At 58.9% G+C, this 13808-nt stretch overlaps 1 protein-coding gene across 7 annotated transcripts in view; it reads right to left on the bottom strand.

Annotated features, from left to right (window-relative positions):
* Positions 1-13808, bottom strand: part of MYO15A (myosin XVA) — a 52211-nt gene continuing 38403 nt past the window's right edge. For 4 of the 7 annotated variants that reach the window (XM_070773182.1, XM_070773180.1, XM_070773179.1 and 1 more), the window contains 15 exons: positions 13664-13779; positions 13357-13429; positions 13033-13105; positions 12739-12812; positions 12442-12524; positions 10656-10786; positions 9571-9665; positions 9352-9429; positions 8946-9042; positions 7188-7348; positions 6079-6212; positions 4275-4408; positions 3853-3986; positions 2572-2712; positions 1-556 (listed from right to left, as the gene is read on the bottom strand). In XM_070773182.1, coding sequence (XP_070629283.1) covers positions 455-556; positions 2572-2712; positions 3853-3986; positions 4275-4408; positions 6079-6212; positions 7188-7348; positions 8946-9042; positions 9352-9429; positions 9571-9665; positions 10656-10786; positions 12442-12524; positions 12739-12812; positions 13033-13105; positions 13357-13429; positions 13664-13779 — 1626 coding nt within the window. In that variant the 3' untranslated portion in view covers positions 1-454. Of the gene's footprint in view, positions 557-2571; positions 2713-3852; positions 3987-4274; positions 4409-6078; positions 6213-7187; positions 7349-8945; positions 9043-9351; positions 9430-9570; positions 9666-10644; positions 10787-12441; positions 12525-12738; positions 12813-13032; positions 13106-13356; positions 13430-13663; positions 13780-13808 lie in introns of those variants that run through there. The other 3 variants (XM_070773181.1, XR_011562010.1, XR_011562011.1) reach the window with 3 other exon arrangements.

Below are 13808 nucleotides of genomic sequence, written 5' to 3' on the forward strand. Positions count from 1 at the left end.
TGCCAGACAAACCTTTTATTTGCACTGAAATGACCAAGAGCCATGAATCCAAGTTCAGCAACAGTACAGAGGGCACCTGGGATGGGGGGGACAAATGAGGGGCTAGGACAGGGAGATGGAACAGATTTGAACATCAGACCCCAGGAGAAGTGAAAGCAGGTTCAGTTTGCCTAGGCTTCTGGTGTGGGGCTACCATGCCACAGCGGGGGTCAGGGCAAGGCCACAGTGGTAGGTGGCAGGAGGGCCCACTGGTCAGTCCCTGGAAGTTCCTCCTGCTATCTGACCCCAGGTTTGCATGCTGTAACTCCATCCCAACTCTCAGTTGGTCTTCTCAGGTTCCCGGGGACTTGGACTTCTCCCCCTACTGCCTCTTGGTCTCTCCGAAGATTCTGGCCCAGTAGTTCCCCTGGCACCATACAGCTAGCCTCCTGCCAGCAGGGGCCTGGGGGCTGGGTCAGAGTAGTGTGATCTCGCTGGGGGGCAGCGTGAGCCTCTTCTCGCGGGCACTGAGCAGGTTCTCCACATGCACAGCCACCACCCGACACAGCTCCAGGCCCTGCAGGAGAGACATGAGTCTGCACTGTCCAGCTCTCCTGGGGAGAGACATGGCTGGGAGAGAGGTGGAGGCCAGACTCTCCCACGACTGGGGCCCCACCCTTGTCCCCCCCTCCGCAGGGCCCCAGGAGAAGCTCTGGCAGCTGGAAAGGAATTCTGCACTGCAGGCGGGAAGGGGTGAGCCAGGTGGAGACCCACACATTCACCAGCTCTGCTGCATGTAACCTGGGCCAGTTACCACACCTCTGTCACCCTCAGCGGCCTTGTCCCTGGGGTCTCGGTTGCCCAGGGCCTGCCTCACAGGGCCGTGGCGAGGATGACATGAGACTTCAAGACATGTAAATCCTTCACATTTAAAAACTATTAGCCCTGTCAATAAATGAGCTGCCACAGTTACCACCTGGTACCTACGGCCTAGAACAAACTGGGCCCCAGCCTCAGGGATCCCATGGGTTGGGGGAAAGGGGTGCTGCAACCAAGTGGAGAAGCCAGAAAGGCTGCCTCTTCCTCCTCCTCCTCCATCCAGCTACTTCCTAAGCATCCACTACACACTGGGCACTGTGCTATGGACATCATGAGGACACAGCCCTGCCCTCTTGGGGCTCACGTTCTAATGGGGAGATGGACAACCTGAGAACCAATAGTGACTTCCAAGCCATATAAGACCTACTGAGGCAGAGAGTGAATTATCAGGAGGATCAGGGGAGGCTTCTAGAAGGAGGTGATGTTTGTGCTGAAACTGGAATAAAGGGAGGGAAGAAGCCCTGTGATGCAGTGGGGAGTGTGTCCCAGGCAGAGGGGACAGCGAGTGCAACAGGAGAGTGTTCTGGGGCAGGGAGGGGACAAGGCGGGGGTGGCGGGGGAGCTGAGGTCACAGAGGTAAAAAGAGGAGGGGGCAGGGACAAGAAGGACTGCTGGGTTGGGGCCCAAGGGCCTGCGAGGGTTGGAGGTGAGGGCAGAGGCCTACTGGCCTCCAAGGGTGACACTGAAGGAGAGAAATAGGAGGCTGTCTCGCAGAGCAGCTGTGGAAGCCTCCCTGGGGGGAGGGCCCGGTCTTGCACCAGTTAGAGCTCGTCCAGGGGAGGGGGCTCCAGAAGGGGCCCAGGAAGCAACAGACAGGCAGGTCCGAAGAGGTGGGGTCTCTGGGGGAGTCCAGGAAACAGGCTGAATCCAGGTGAGGCCAGGATCAGTGTGACCTCAGCGGGAACAGGACTGGGGGGTGGTGGGAAGCAGACTGATCTCGTCACAGGCTCCCCAAGGAGCATGGTGAGGGGCCGTGCTCTGACCTTGACCCTCAAGGGCAGGGCTAGGGTAGTGGGAGCCCCTGTCTCGTGCCCTGGAAAGCAGCCCAACTAATGTAGGCCCTGCCTTGGGGTGGGGGAGTTCTGGGCCCACATCTTGAGGGGTGCAGTGGGCTGGCAAGGACGGACAGGTGGGCCTAGCCCCATTCAGCCTCTTCTCTGGACCTCAGCCCCCTCTCCAGTAGGTGAGAACTCTGGTCTGGCCCTGCCCCGGGGGCTGTAAGACGTGGACCTGGCTGACCTAGAGGACTTGGCTTTTGAGGAACACCCATGGGTGCTGCAAATAGAGAAAGCTCAGGACAGGGAAACATCTCCATCTGTCAAGCCCCGGCCCCACAGTCCAGCCTCCAAGCTTTAGCCCAGGGAAACTGCCCATGTCCCTGCCCTCCTAGCAACCTTCTATGGCTCCCAAGTGCCCTCGGGAGGAGGCCCCAGGTTCTTAGCTTTATATTCAAGGACCCTTAGGACCTCCCCAGTTTCCCATCGAATACCTCATTCTTCTGCAAACAACCTGGGCCCTCGTTTCTAGGATCCCACCATCAAGATACCTCTCCAAGATCATCTTGAGACCCGCAGGTCTGTGTAGTGTGGGCTTAGCTCTGTCCCCTATGCTGGGCTGGACACTCCCCAGAACTTTGTCAGGCCGAGGAGAGCGTAGTGTGCAGAATTCGGGAGTGGGGAGGGAGGGAGCTGGGCAACTCCCCAGGGGGCCCACCTGCTCCAGCTGCAGCTGCACAGTGTGCTGGGCAGTGACATCCCCAAGTGCAACCTCCACATAGGGGCAGCTAGAGTCAGCTGTGGGCCGCTGGGTCCGCGTCGACTGGATCTCCTTCAGGGGGAACTTCACCATCAGCTCCTGGGGGGGATGGGGAGCAGACAGGCTTGGGGGTGGGACAGTCTCACCTACCGGTACCCCTGCCCTAAAGGATAGATACGCAGGGGGCAAGACATCCCAGTTCGAGCACTCATCCCCCAGTAACCGGCTGTGTAACCTGGAGCAAGCAGCTTTACCTCTCTGGACCTCAACTTCTCACCTGTGACATTACTTCAACAATGATGCACATGTGTGCAGCGTGCCAGGCCCCACTCTAAATGCTAGAGCTCCAGGTAATGCCGGTGAGCCCTGACCTTCCTGCCTCTTCACACCCACCCCTCTGGCTGGGAGCATTCTTTCCGGCCCCAGGAGCTAACGCAGAGCTTCCGCGGCTCTCCCCAGGAGAAGCCAGAGCGATGAGAGCCAGCGGCCCCTTGTGACAGATGGACACAGCAGACAGACACCCCAGCTTTCCGGCCCACAGAACGGGGCGTCCTCTGAGGCTGGTGCTCCCTGCTGGACTGAGTCCCAGTGCCCACAGTGGGAACCTGGATGCTCACAGGCCCGCCCCGGCTGTGTCCCCCTGGCTGTGACCTCCTCCTGGTCTCTCTTCCTCGCTCCATTGTTTCCACACAAGCCACTTGCCCTGGATCCCTCATGTCAAGGTTCACTTCCCGAGGAAGAACTAAGAATGGGGGCAGCAGGTCCCTTTTGTTCTGGACTACATTGTGTCACCAAATCCTGACCCACCGCCTCAGAACCTGGAGACAGGTCTTTGAAGAGGGGAGTCAGGCTAGGGTGGGCTCCCATCCCACGAGTCCTTATGAGAAGAGGACCTTGGGATTCATGGACCCCAGAGAAAGGGCCGTATGAGGGCTCAGCCAGGATGGCCATCTACAAGAAAGGAGGGAGGCCTCAGAGGAAGCCGACCCTGGTGGCACCTTGATCTTGGTCATCCAGCCTCCAGACCCACAGAAACGGTTTCTTGGCTGAGGCTCTGGCAGAGCCACACAGGTTCTGCAGGCCGGCGTGCTTCACCTGTTTCTCCTGGACAACAGCCTGAGTCATCGTCCCAGGTGACGAAGAAGGGGGCAGAGCCTCGCCCAAGGTCACACAGGTGTGAGCAGTGGAGCTGGACGTCCCTGTGGGGAGGGGTGGGTGGGGCCAGGCTGAGCCACTCACGTGGGTCTCAGTGCTGAGGAAGTTGAGGCCGTTCTGGTTGACAGCGAGGATGCAGGGGGCTGGCACAGCCGTGGTGCTGCAGCTCTGGACCAGGAAGAAGGAGGAGCCGAACATGGGCAAGGCGCTGAGGAGGCCTGGGGGTGGTGGTCAGGCGACAAGGGCTCATCAGTGCATAAGCCCACCCCTCCCCCCACAGCCCATCCGGCACAGGAGCCCCCAGCCCGGTGCTCCTCCTGCCAGTGCTGCCGCCCACCCCGGACCTTCCTCCATCCCCGCTGGGCCCCCAGCCTAGGTGGGGCCTTGGAAGGCCTTTAGAAACCTGACACCAAAGATGCTTCTGTACAAAGGAAAAGGCCTCCTCAGCACCCTACCCTCCTCAGCCAGGCCCCCACGACTCCCTCCCCAGCCCAGCTCCTTCTCACCCAGAAACTGGGCGCGGGCCTGGTGGGGGCTGAGCGCCTGCATCTGCTGCCGGTGCTGGCCAAGCAGGCGGAGCCACGTCGAGCTGGCCTCGGTGCGGTACAGCTGGGCTGGGATGTACCCCTGGGCCTCCCGCCTGGCGGGCAGGCAAAAGCCAGCTGACCATTAGGGGTTCCACCAAACCTCCTGACGGCTGAACGTTGGGGGAACGCGGACGACAGGGTGGGGACGAGCAGTGGTACAAGTGGGGCTGGGCACACAGCATGCCCTCAATAACCGCTGGCCAATACCACTGGGCTCCTTGCTTGCTGACAAGGGAACACAGGCTCTGAGGAGTTCACCAGCTCATCCAGGGTCATACAGTGACCCCACATAGGTTCGTCCTTTGTAGTCCCCGCCCCCTGGGGAGTAGCCGAGGCCAGAGGGGTAAGAAGGAAGCACAGGGTGGGGGAAACATCAGAGCAGCAAGCAACCCCCAGCAGTGGTCAGCAGAGCAGAGCAGTGGGCTCCAGATGATCCCAGGACCCTCAACTCCCACCTGTCTAGGCCTCTCCAGACCATATGCTGGCAGCCCTAAGGCAGCCCTGGCCTCAGGACATCTGAAAAATGCCAACAAGTACCAGTCTGGGCTGCACACTGGGGAAGGGAGGGATGTCAGGGGAACCCCTAAAAGACTCTTCAGGCTACATCTTTCCTTCTCTGCACTGCTGGGTAAGAGCCTGGCCTCCGGACCCGTCCCAGGTCTGAATCCTGGTCGCCCCACTCTGGGGAAGCCATATCCCCTCTCTGGGGCTGAGTTTCCTCATCTGCAAGAGGGGACATTAGAGTGCAGTTTAGGGTATCTGCCAGGGCGATACGTGCAGATGCCACGCAGAGAGTAAGGGCGCCACAACTGTCTCCATCCGGGCCTGGTGACACCTGTATGTGCCTCCTCCACTTTCCCTCCCATCATAGCATCAGAAGGGTGTTAAGTGTCGCACCCTTACAGCAGGACATACCCTGTCCACACACTGCCTTTCTTACAGTTATTCACAGCAGGGGCTCTCAAAGTGTGGTTGAGGGGCTGGGAGGGCAAAGTCGCTTCCGTAACAATCTGAGCGGTCATCTGCCTCCCCCTCGTTCTCTCACAAGTGCAGGTGCAGAGGCCACATGACCTGTGCGGTCACAACAGACTGACCGAGAAGCAGGGACGGGTTTCCAGCTGTCCGCTATTAAGCCAGATGGTACAGATTTGCAAAGGGTAAACCAGTGCAGCTCCTCTCACTGGAACTCTTGGGAAAATACACTTGTGTTTTCGTGACTTATTTATACGTCAACATTTATCTTAACATTAATATGTAGTGTCCTTGTTTTTCATTAATAAATCAGTATTTTAAATTGTTTCTGTTTTCATTTTGAATAGTGTAAATATATCAATAGATATGACCCACAGACACAGCAGCTCTTTGGGGCCCAAGTTTCAAGAGGAAGAAGATGGAGAGTGTGAGGACGACCGAGGTCCCATCGCTTCCAGAACATCAGTTTAAAGGCCACCTGACACCCCACAGTTTAAGGAATCCTCTGCTATTGGAGATTGTCAACGCCATCACAGTGGACATTCCTGTGGCCAACGCTCTCTGCAGGGCTGTGTGTACTCCCTGGCCACAGTGTATGTGTCCTGAACGCATTTTATCACTTGTTTGCTCTGAGCTATTAATACCAGTTGGAAGCGACCTGTCCTGCTGGGAGGCAGGGTCCTAGCTGGACGGGCTGGGCTGAGGTGGGGTGGGCAGCTCAGGGTTGGGGCAGGGGCAGGAGGGCACTCACGCGCTGGGCAGGTAGAAGTGGTCCTTGGCCCGGTGCTGCAGTGCGGCCAGCTTGGACACCTGCTGCAGCTGCTGCTCGCTGGGCCGGCCAGCCGGCATGCTGCTGAAAAGGCCCTTCAGGTAGTCAGGCAGCACCTACAGGGGCAGGAAGAATGTAGGCGAGGGGCTGCAGGAGGCCAGGCACGCAACCGGGGAGGTCCAGACACAGATGCTGAGCCATGCCAGGGTCATGCTTCTGGAGAGGGGGGCGGTCACTTTCCTGGGCTTCAGGGAGCAGTGACAGAAGCACCTGGACGGTGAGCAGGGAGGGCCGTGGCTTGGAAGCCAGAGGAACTGGGGAAGCACTGGCCCCTGCTCTGCAGAGTGCAGGACCCAGGGGTCGTGTTTCCACAAGTCCCAGGGGTGCTGCTGGCTGACCCACAGGCACAAGAGCCCAGTGACGGGCCTTGGACACAGAATGGCCGCAGCTTCAGGCCCCCAGCTTCTGAGAAGCACGCTGTCTCTACCCAGCGCGTCTGTGAGGGTCCGCATACGAGGGAGACCCCGACTTTGTCAGGACCACTGCCCTGACTGAGATGACCTAGTCCAAGAGGGGAGTGACAGCGCCCCAGTGTGAAAAGGCCGGGCAAAGCCTCAGAGCGGGGGATTTCCCTGCTGGTCTAGTGTTTAAGAATCTGCCTTCCAAGTCAGGGGACACGGGTTCGATCCCTGATCGGAGAGTTAAGATCCCACATGCCTCGTGAGAACTAAGCCTGCAGGCTGAAACTAAGACCCAACATAGTCAAATAAATAAATATTAAAAAACAAAAAACAATGCTACTGAGCACAGGACAGGCAAGGTGCTCAGCGCTGGAGGAGAGCAGGAGGAAAGAGGTCAGAACGGCCTGAAAATGTGTCATCTGGGCAGCCTGGCTGGAGGGGCCCAGACCAGCAGCAATACAGGAAGAGCAGGCTGGCCCGGCTGACAGAGGCCTGAGAATTAGGAAGTGAGGGTGACGACATGCCCACATGGGGACCAGAGGCCTCGGGGCTGGAATCACAAAGACCTCGGATGCCAAGCCTGGGGGAGCCCAGAGACTCCGGAGCCTCAGAGTGGCCACACGCACGGACCTGGTTGTAGTGCATGGTCACGTAGAGCTCGTTGTCGAACTTGAGCGGCTGGTCCCAGAGCACACGCCGGAACCACAGTGCATAGCCGCCATCCACCTGCGCCATCTCTGAGGCCACATCCAGGATGTAGGTGCGCCGGCTGAGTGGACACACGTGCTGGCCTGTGGGGAGCGGGGGCAGATGTGGCGAGCCCCCTCCCCGCTCTGGGGCACAGCTTCCTTGGTGAACAGGACAGGGGGCCCTGATTTGTGGAAGTTGTGCCCCTAGGTGGGAATAACTCTCAAAGCTCAGCTCGCCTGGGCCTAGGGAGGTGCCCCACCCAGGTGCTGCTCAGAGAACACCCAGCCTTTCTCCCCTCTCTAAGAGGAGGCTACACCCAGAGAAGCACAACAGGCCTCAGGTCCTGTGGGCACCTTTCTGTAGGACTCCTATGGGGAGACCCCTGCTGGGCTCCCGGGGGTGAGGGGAGGATGCGGGTCTGGCACTGAGTGGGTCTCGGCTGTAAGTTTTTATTTCCCGAAGTGACATTTCTGCTCCCTGTCCCACACCTTTGAAAATTTTTTACTGAAAATAGGAATGTGGCATGATGATAAAGTCCCAGCTCTGACCTTGGGCAAGTCCCTTGGGCTCTGTGGCAGGCTGAGAAAGAGCCTGACCTCAAAATGCTCCCGTCCTAATCCCCGCCTGCCTTGAACACACACCTTCATGGAGAGGAGACGTGGAGTGTGATTAAGGGTCTTGAGAGGGAAGATAATCACAGGGACCCAAGTGGACCCAGCATAGTCTCGAGGGGCCTATGAGAAGGAGGCAGGAGGGTCACAGAAAGAGACTGGAAGAGGCTACGCTGTGGGCTTTGAAGATAGAGGAGGGCCATGAGCCAAGGGACTTGGGTGCCTCTAGAAGCTGGAAAAGGCGAGAAACAGACTCCTAGAGCCTCAGAAGGACTTGGCCCTGGGGACGTTCTGACTTTCAGAACCATAAGGTCATACACATGTGCTGTTTAAAGTCACCAAGTGATTTGTTATGGCAGCAACAAGAGATTAACACAGGCTCCCTGGGCCTTGGTTTTCCCATCTGTAAATGGGAAGGACAACACATTTCATTTTATGGGGTCCTGGTGGGATAGTTGATAGGATTAAGTGCTGTCAGCTGTCGCCTCTGCTCCGTGAACTCCCTTACTAAGATTATTTTGTTACTGCCTTCTCCGCCCCCCGGGTCGTGCTGGACTCAGGCAGGGCTGAGGACATGTGGTTCAGAGCTGAGTAGCCCGGGAGCCAGCTGGAGTTGGGTGGGACTGACCGGCCGGTGGCAGAAGCTCAGCCATGGCCTAGAGCAGGTGGGCTGCAGGGGGAAAGGGTTTGGCCTCATGGAGAAGGGCCAGGTGAGGCCGAGGGTGGGGCTCCTCTCAGCCGCTATGAGGACAGAGGAGGCAGGAAAAAGTACTTGCACGTGTGGGTTACAGGAGCCACATTCTGTTAAGTCCTGCCCTCCCAGACAGCAGGGCCTACTGAGCACTCCGGGGGGCAGACGGAGGCATGGGGGAGCCCTGTCTTCTGCCATCTTGCGGCCTGACAGACCAGATGAGCTCACACAGATCGATGTGGGGTGGCAGGGGTCAGATGCGGGGCTGGGGGCTCTCGGTGCAGAGGCTCCTGCACCCGGGCGGGGGGCTTCCTGGAGGAAGCGGCATCTAATCGGGGCCTTACAGTCAGGATGGGGGGGCATGGGCACAGCTTGCCTCGTCCTCTGGCCGCTCACCTCGGTTGGTGACAACAAAGATGACGTACTCGTCAAAGGCCTCGGGGCGGGTCAGAGCCATCTCAGCACAAAGCTCTTCCACCACATCCAGGGCCACCTGTGGATGGGGGAAGTGAGAGGCTGGACCAGCCAGGTGACCTCTGCCCTGAGCCCTCCCTGGCCCCGCTGCAAAGGCTAGGCTCCCCGGGCCCTGGGTCAGCCCCACACAGGAAGGACGCAGCTTCTGGAGTTGTGGGTCCCGAGTCTGCCCATCTCTCATTTGCAGCCTGACTATGAGCTGAAGGCCACCCACCTCCCCTAGGCTCGGGCTTGGGCTGCAACAGAGAGCTAAGTCCTGCCTCGTGGGGGAGGTAGGAGGTGGCTCAGCACCCTTGGGGTCCCACCCCCCAGACACCCCTTCACTCACAGTGCATGTCTTGATCTTAAGATGGCGCTCCAGGCCCCCGGGGAGAAGAAAGAGCTGCCTCTTGGAACTGCGGCCAGCCTGGGGGAGGGTGCGGAGAGAGGAGAGGCTGGGATCTCACCAGGGTCTTACCCAGCCCTGGTCCCCTCCGCAGGTGTGCCTGGGCCAGGACAGGGGTCTCTGGGTCGGCCATCCCCCTCCCCGAGCACCGCCTACGCTCACCAACATGGCCCGCAGCTCCATGCTGCCCGGGAGCTCCAGGCGGCCGCCAAAGCGCAGCGTCTTCTTCAGGTTCTGCTCACAGGCCTTGGCAATCCCTGCAGAGACCAGGGTCAGGGGGGCCGGGGCAGGCCCAGCGGAAGAGCTCCTCTGGCCCTAGCCCCAATCCCCCTTGGTGGGGGCTGCTCTCCCTCCAGTGGCCGCAGAGACCATTCAGAGGGCAGTGACTGACCCAAGGTTAAGAGCCAGAGTACAAGCACTGGATTTGAACCCACATCCTATCGGAGGCCCTCACGCCTCAGATCCATGAGCCCCCGGAGACAGCTGGTGCTGGGGGCTTGTCCCTGGCAGCTGTGTCCAGAGCCCCCATGCAAGAGACCGCATCGTCTGCTTCTCCATTTCTCTGGTTAAGCGGTGCCCTCGCCCCGCTCTGGGGAGAGGCCAAGTCAAGAGTTTGGGGGCATATTCAACCCCCTTCCCTGGAGCTGATGCAGGGGTGTTTGTTGATTGACTCAAAGAGGAGGCTTCAGAGGCAGAGAGGGTGAGGTCTCATATCTCCTCCATGGCTGCCATGGTAACCACAGGTGCCCTGACCTCTCTCCTAGGGCGGGGACCCAGGGGTTCCTCTGGAAGCTAGACTTTGGGTGAGGCTGAGGAGCAGCCCCTTTCCTCTAAATTCCGTGGTGAAAAGGCCAAGACCCTGCCACCAGCCTTGGTGCCCTCTCAAGACCCTTGTTGATTCCCAAAGACCAGAGAAAGGGCCATGCCGCCACCTCCTCCTCTCCCACATGCCACACATCATCTCGGGTCTTTATGCCTGCTACTCAGTTCATCTAGAAATCTCTCCTCCGTGCTCACTATCCAGAGCAACACTTCCTCCAGGAAGCCATCCCTGATATGCCATCCTCCCCGTCATATCAGACAACCCATGGCATCAGCCCCTGTGGGACCTCTGCCAACATTTGGGGACAGGATTGATATTAATAACCACTGCCCGGGCAAGAAGGGCTAGGCCCTCCTGCTGGCTGCCCAGCCAGTCCTCGTATGGTGGGCCCCTGGCCCTGGGTCCCCACTCACTTGCCCCTCACCCTGGAAGGGCAGGCCTGGGGTCCGGCTCACGTCTTGGAGGAAGTGGGTGAGGTGCGGCTGGAGGACCTCAGAGCAGCTGTGGTAGGCGGCCACGATGTACAGCAGCCTCCAGCCTCGCTGGCAGCTGTCCCTGTGAGCACACACGGGCTCCATCACAGTGGCCACTGCTCTGCAGCCACCCCAGGAGTCTCCCTGCCCGCCAGGCTCTTCTCCTGAGGATGCCCCCGCCCCTGCCCAGTGAGAGCAGGGCCGGTAGGCAGAGTCAGACCAAAGGTCCATTCTGTTGGGAATTCTGAGTGGCAGGGAGGTGGGAGGGAAGGGAGGCAGTGAAGCCCCTGACATACCCATTGTGCACAGAGAACAAGTCTTCCTGGGGTGGTGGGGGGCGACGGTCCCTGAAGAGGGGCCAGGGACCCTGTGCAGAGCTGGTGGCAAGTAAGACTGGGTGGGAGGGGCAGGAGGACGCGCTGAGTGGTTCTGAAATTCCTGGGGGATGCGAGCAGGTGGACAGGAGGGTGGCCCAGTGCTAACAAGAGCAGCACAGGCTTTGGGCCCTGCCATGTGCTAGTCATGTGTGAGACACGAATGCTTACCTTTGTGCTGCCCTCGCTCCGGGGTTTCACTTGTGGGAACCTCTGGTGTCCAGGTGCAGCACTTTGGCTTCCTTTGGGAAGCCACCCACCCCTCCCCAGGTCCCTGTGGGTATGAGAGCCAGGGGACTTCCCAGGTGGCTCTAGTGATAAAGAACCCGCCTGCCAGCACAGTAGACATGAGTCATGGGTTCAATCCCTGGGTCGGAAGATCCCCTGGAGGAGTACATGGCAACCCACTCCAGTATTCTTGCCTGGAAAATCCCACGGACAGAGGAGCCTGGCGGGCTACAGTCCATGGGGTCACAAAGAGTCAGACACGACTGACGTGACTTTAGCGTGCACATATGTACCCATGAAAGCCAAGACTGGCCAGTTAGAACCCTGAAGCCTCTGGCTAAAGTGACTGGTTCATGTCAATGGACATGAACTTGGGCAAACCCTGGGAGATGGTGAAGGACAGGGAAGCCTGGTGTGCTGCAGTCCATGGGGTTGTAAAGAGTCAGACATGACTTGGAGACTGAACAACAATAAAAAAATGGGAGCCAGGCTTGGCCAATTAGAGTTCATCCTCCCTCTGGCTATGGTGATTGGTCTGGGAACAGGCACAATTCCCAGTTCTAGCCAATCAGAGCTCTGTGGTTGGCTCAAGGATGCCCATGGGACCAAGACAGGCCAATAAGGCTGGATTTGGGAATTTTTGCTGCAAATATTGAATCAGTCTTACTTTGCCTGGGATTGCTGAGCTGGGGAATGTCCCCCCAGAGCTATCATCTTGCCAGTCTATGAGATATATTGTTTGGGAGTAATATCGACACATAGAAAAGCAGGTCCAGGTTACAGAGAAAGACTGCTTCCTGATGACACCTAGATCCAGCTATGCCTAAAGTCCTCTGTTAGACTTTTCAGTTACCTGAACCTTCTTTTGCTTAAACCTGATTGAACTGGGTTTCTGTCACTTGCAACCAAGAACCTGGACTCACCCATTATCAGTGCATTTGACAGATGAGGAGACTGAAGCTCAGAGACCAGAAAGGGCTTGTCCCAAACCAAGCAATTTCAAACATATGTGCTCTGTCTCTGGCGTGAGGAAGAGGATGAGGCAGGGAGAGAGTTGGGAGGGCACAGGCTGGGAGATGGGAGGCTGACCTGGCCTCTCCGGAGCAGGAAAAAGTGGGGAGGGGAGGACACTCACTGCTTGGTGCTCGTGTTGTCTGTGATCTGCTTCACGACCTGGCAGTAACACTCGTCCCGCATGACCTCATGGTCCCTGCACAGCTGTGGGAGGGCGGGCCAGGTCACAGGTCACATGCCCACAGGAACACAGTGGGCTCCTGAAAACAGGCCTGGCGTCCCTTCCCCAGAACCCTCCCCACCAGCGGGATGCACTCCTCGTTGGGCCACATGGTTCCCACCCCAAAGGCTGCAGCCCTGGCTGACAGATGGGGAACCCGAGCCACAGGGCAGGAGCTCCTGTAGGGGCTGGACTGACCTTCAGGAGGGTGCACAGCACGTCCAGTTCACTCTGGCCCTTCAGCGGGGCATCCCCCATGAATCGCATCACAGCTGGAGAAAACACTGTCCCACTCAGCCACCGGCCTCCCAGCTGCCTGCCCACCAGGAACCCCGGGTTGGACCCCTCCCCCAGAGGCTACGGCCAGGGCCGGTATGGGGAAGGGGGCTCCTCCTCTCCTCCCACATCTGAGGGAAGGGGTGGTGGTCACCAAGGGTCACAGTGCGGCGTCCCTCCTGGCCTGGGGCCCTGGCCGCTGTCCCACCCCCACACCTAGAAACATGTCTGTGGCCATCTTGTTGAGGCTGCTGTCGCTGAACTCAATGAGGGAGTCCTGGAGCGGGGTCTGTAGGGAGAGGAATTGGGTCATGACAGGAGGAAAAGAGAGGGGAGGAGAGGGGGAGGGGAGGGAAGGGGAGGGGGAGAGTCCTATCTTAACAACAGAAGAGTCCACACCACAGAAGGCGGTGGGTGGAACCGTGAGAAGATGAGACACTTCCTTTGGGAGGAACCCAGGCCTTCGGGCAAGGCTGTTTGGCCCATGGGCCTGGGATGCACTTTTGTATGGCTATTTCAGAGGGACCTGGGGCTGGGCACCTTCGTAAAGCAAAGCATGTCCTCCAAGGTTCTGGACTCCCGACCCTCCTTGGATTTCAGCCTGGGGCCATCCCTGAAAGGGGAAGTGGATGCTACTGATTAGTCTTGCCTCTGAGACAGCCTCTCCCACATGAAGTGGGCCAGACCCAGTGTCAGCCCACCTGGCAGCAAGGCCCCTGAGGCAGAGGCTGCAGACAAGCCCCCTCCCAGGGTTTCTCCTTCCCTCCCAAACCTGAGGCCTCCTGCTTGGGTGGCTGGGAAAAGCCCCACCCCAGTAGGACCCTCCTCAGGGCGGGCCACCACTCACTGGGGTCTCCTCTGAGGGTCTCGGAAGTACTTCTGGGCAAACTCGAGCATTGTATACGGTGGAAGAGCCAGGCTGTCCTCCCCACGGTCCATGGGGCCAGCTCTGAGTGGGGGGCCCTGCAAGAGGGCCATCGGCTACTCCCGCT

This window comes from Bos indicus, chromosome 19 (genome assembly GCF_029378745.1).
Source record: "Bos indicus isolate NIAB-ARS_2022 breed Sahiwal x Tharparkar chromosome 19, NIAB-ARS_B.indTharparkar_mat_pri_1.0, whole genome shotgun sequence".
NCBI classification, from domain to species: Eukaryota; Metazoa; Chordata; class Mammalia; order Artiodactyla; family Bovidae; genus Bos; species Bos indicus.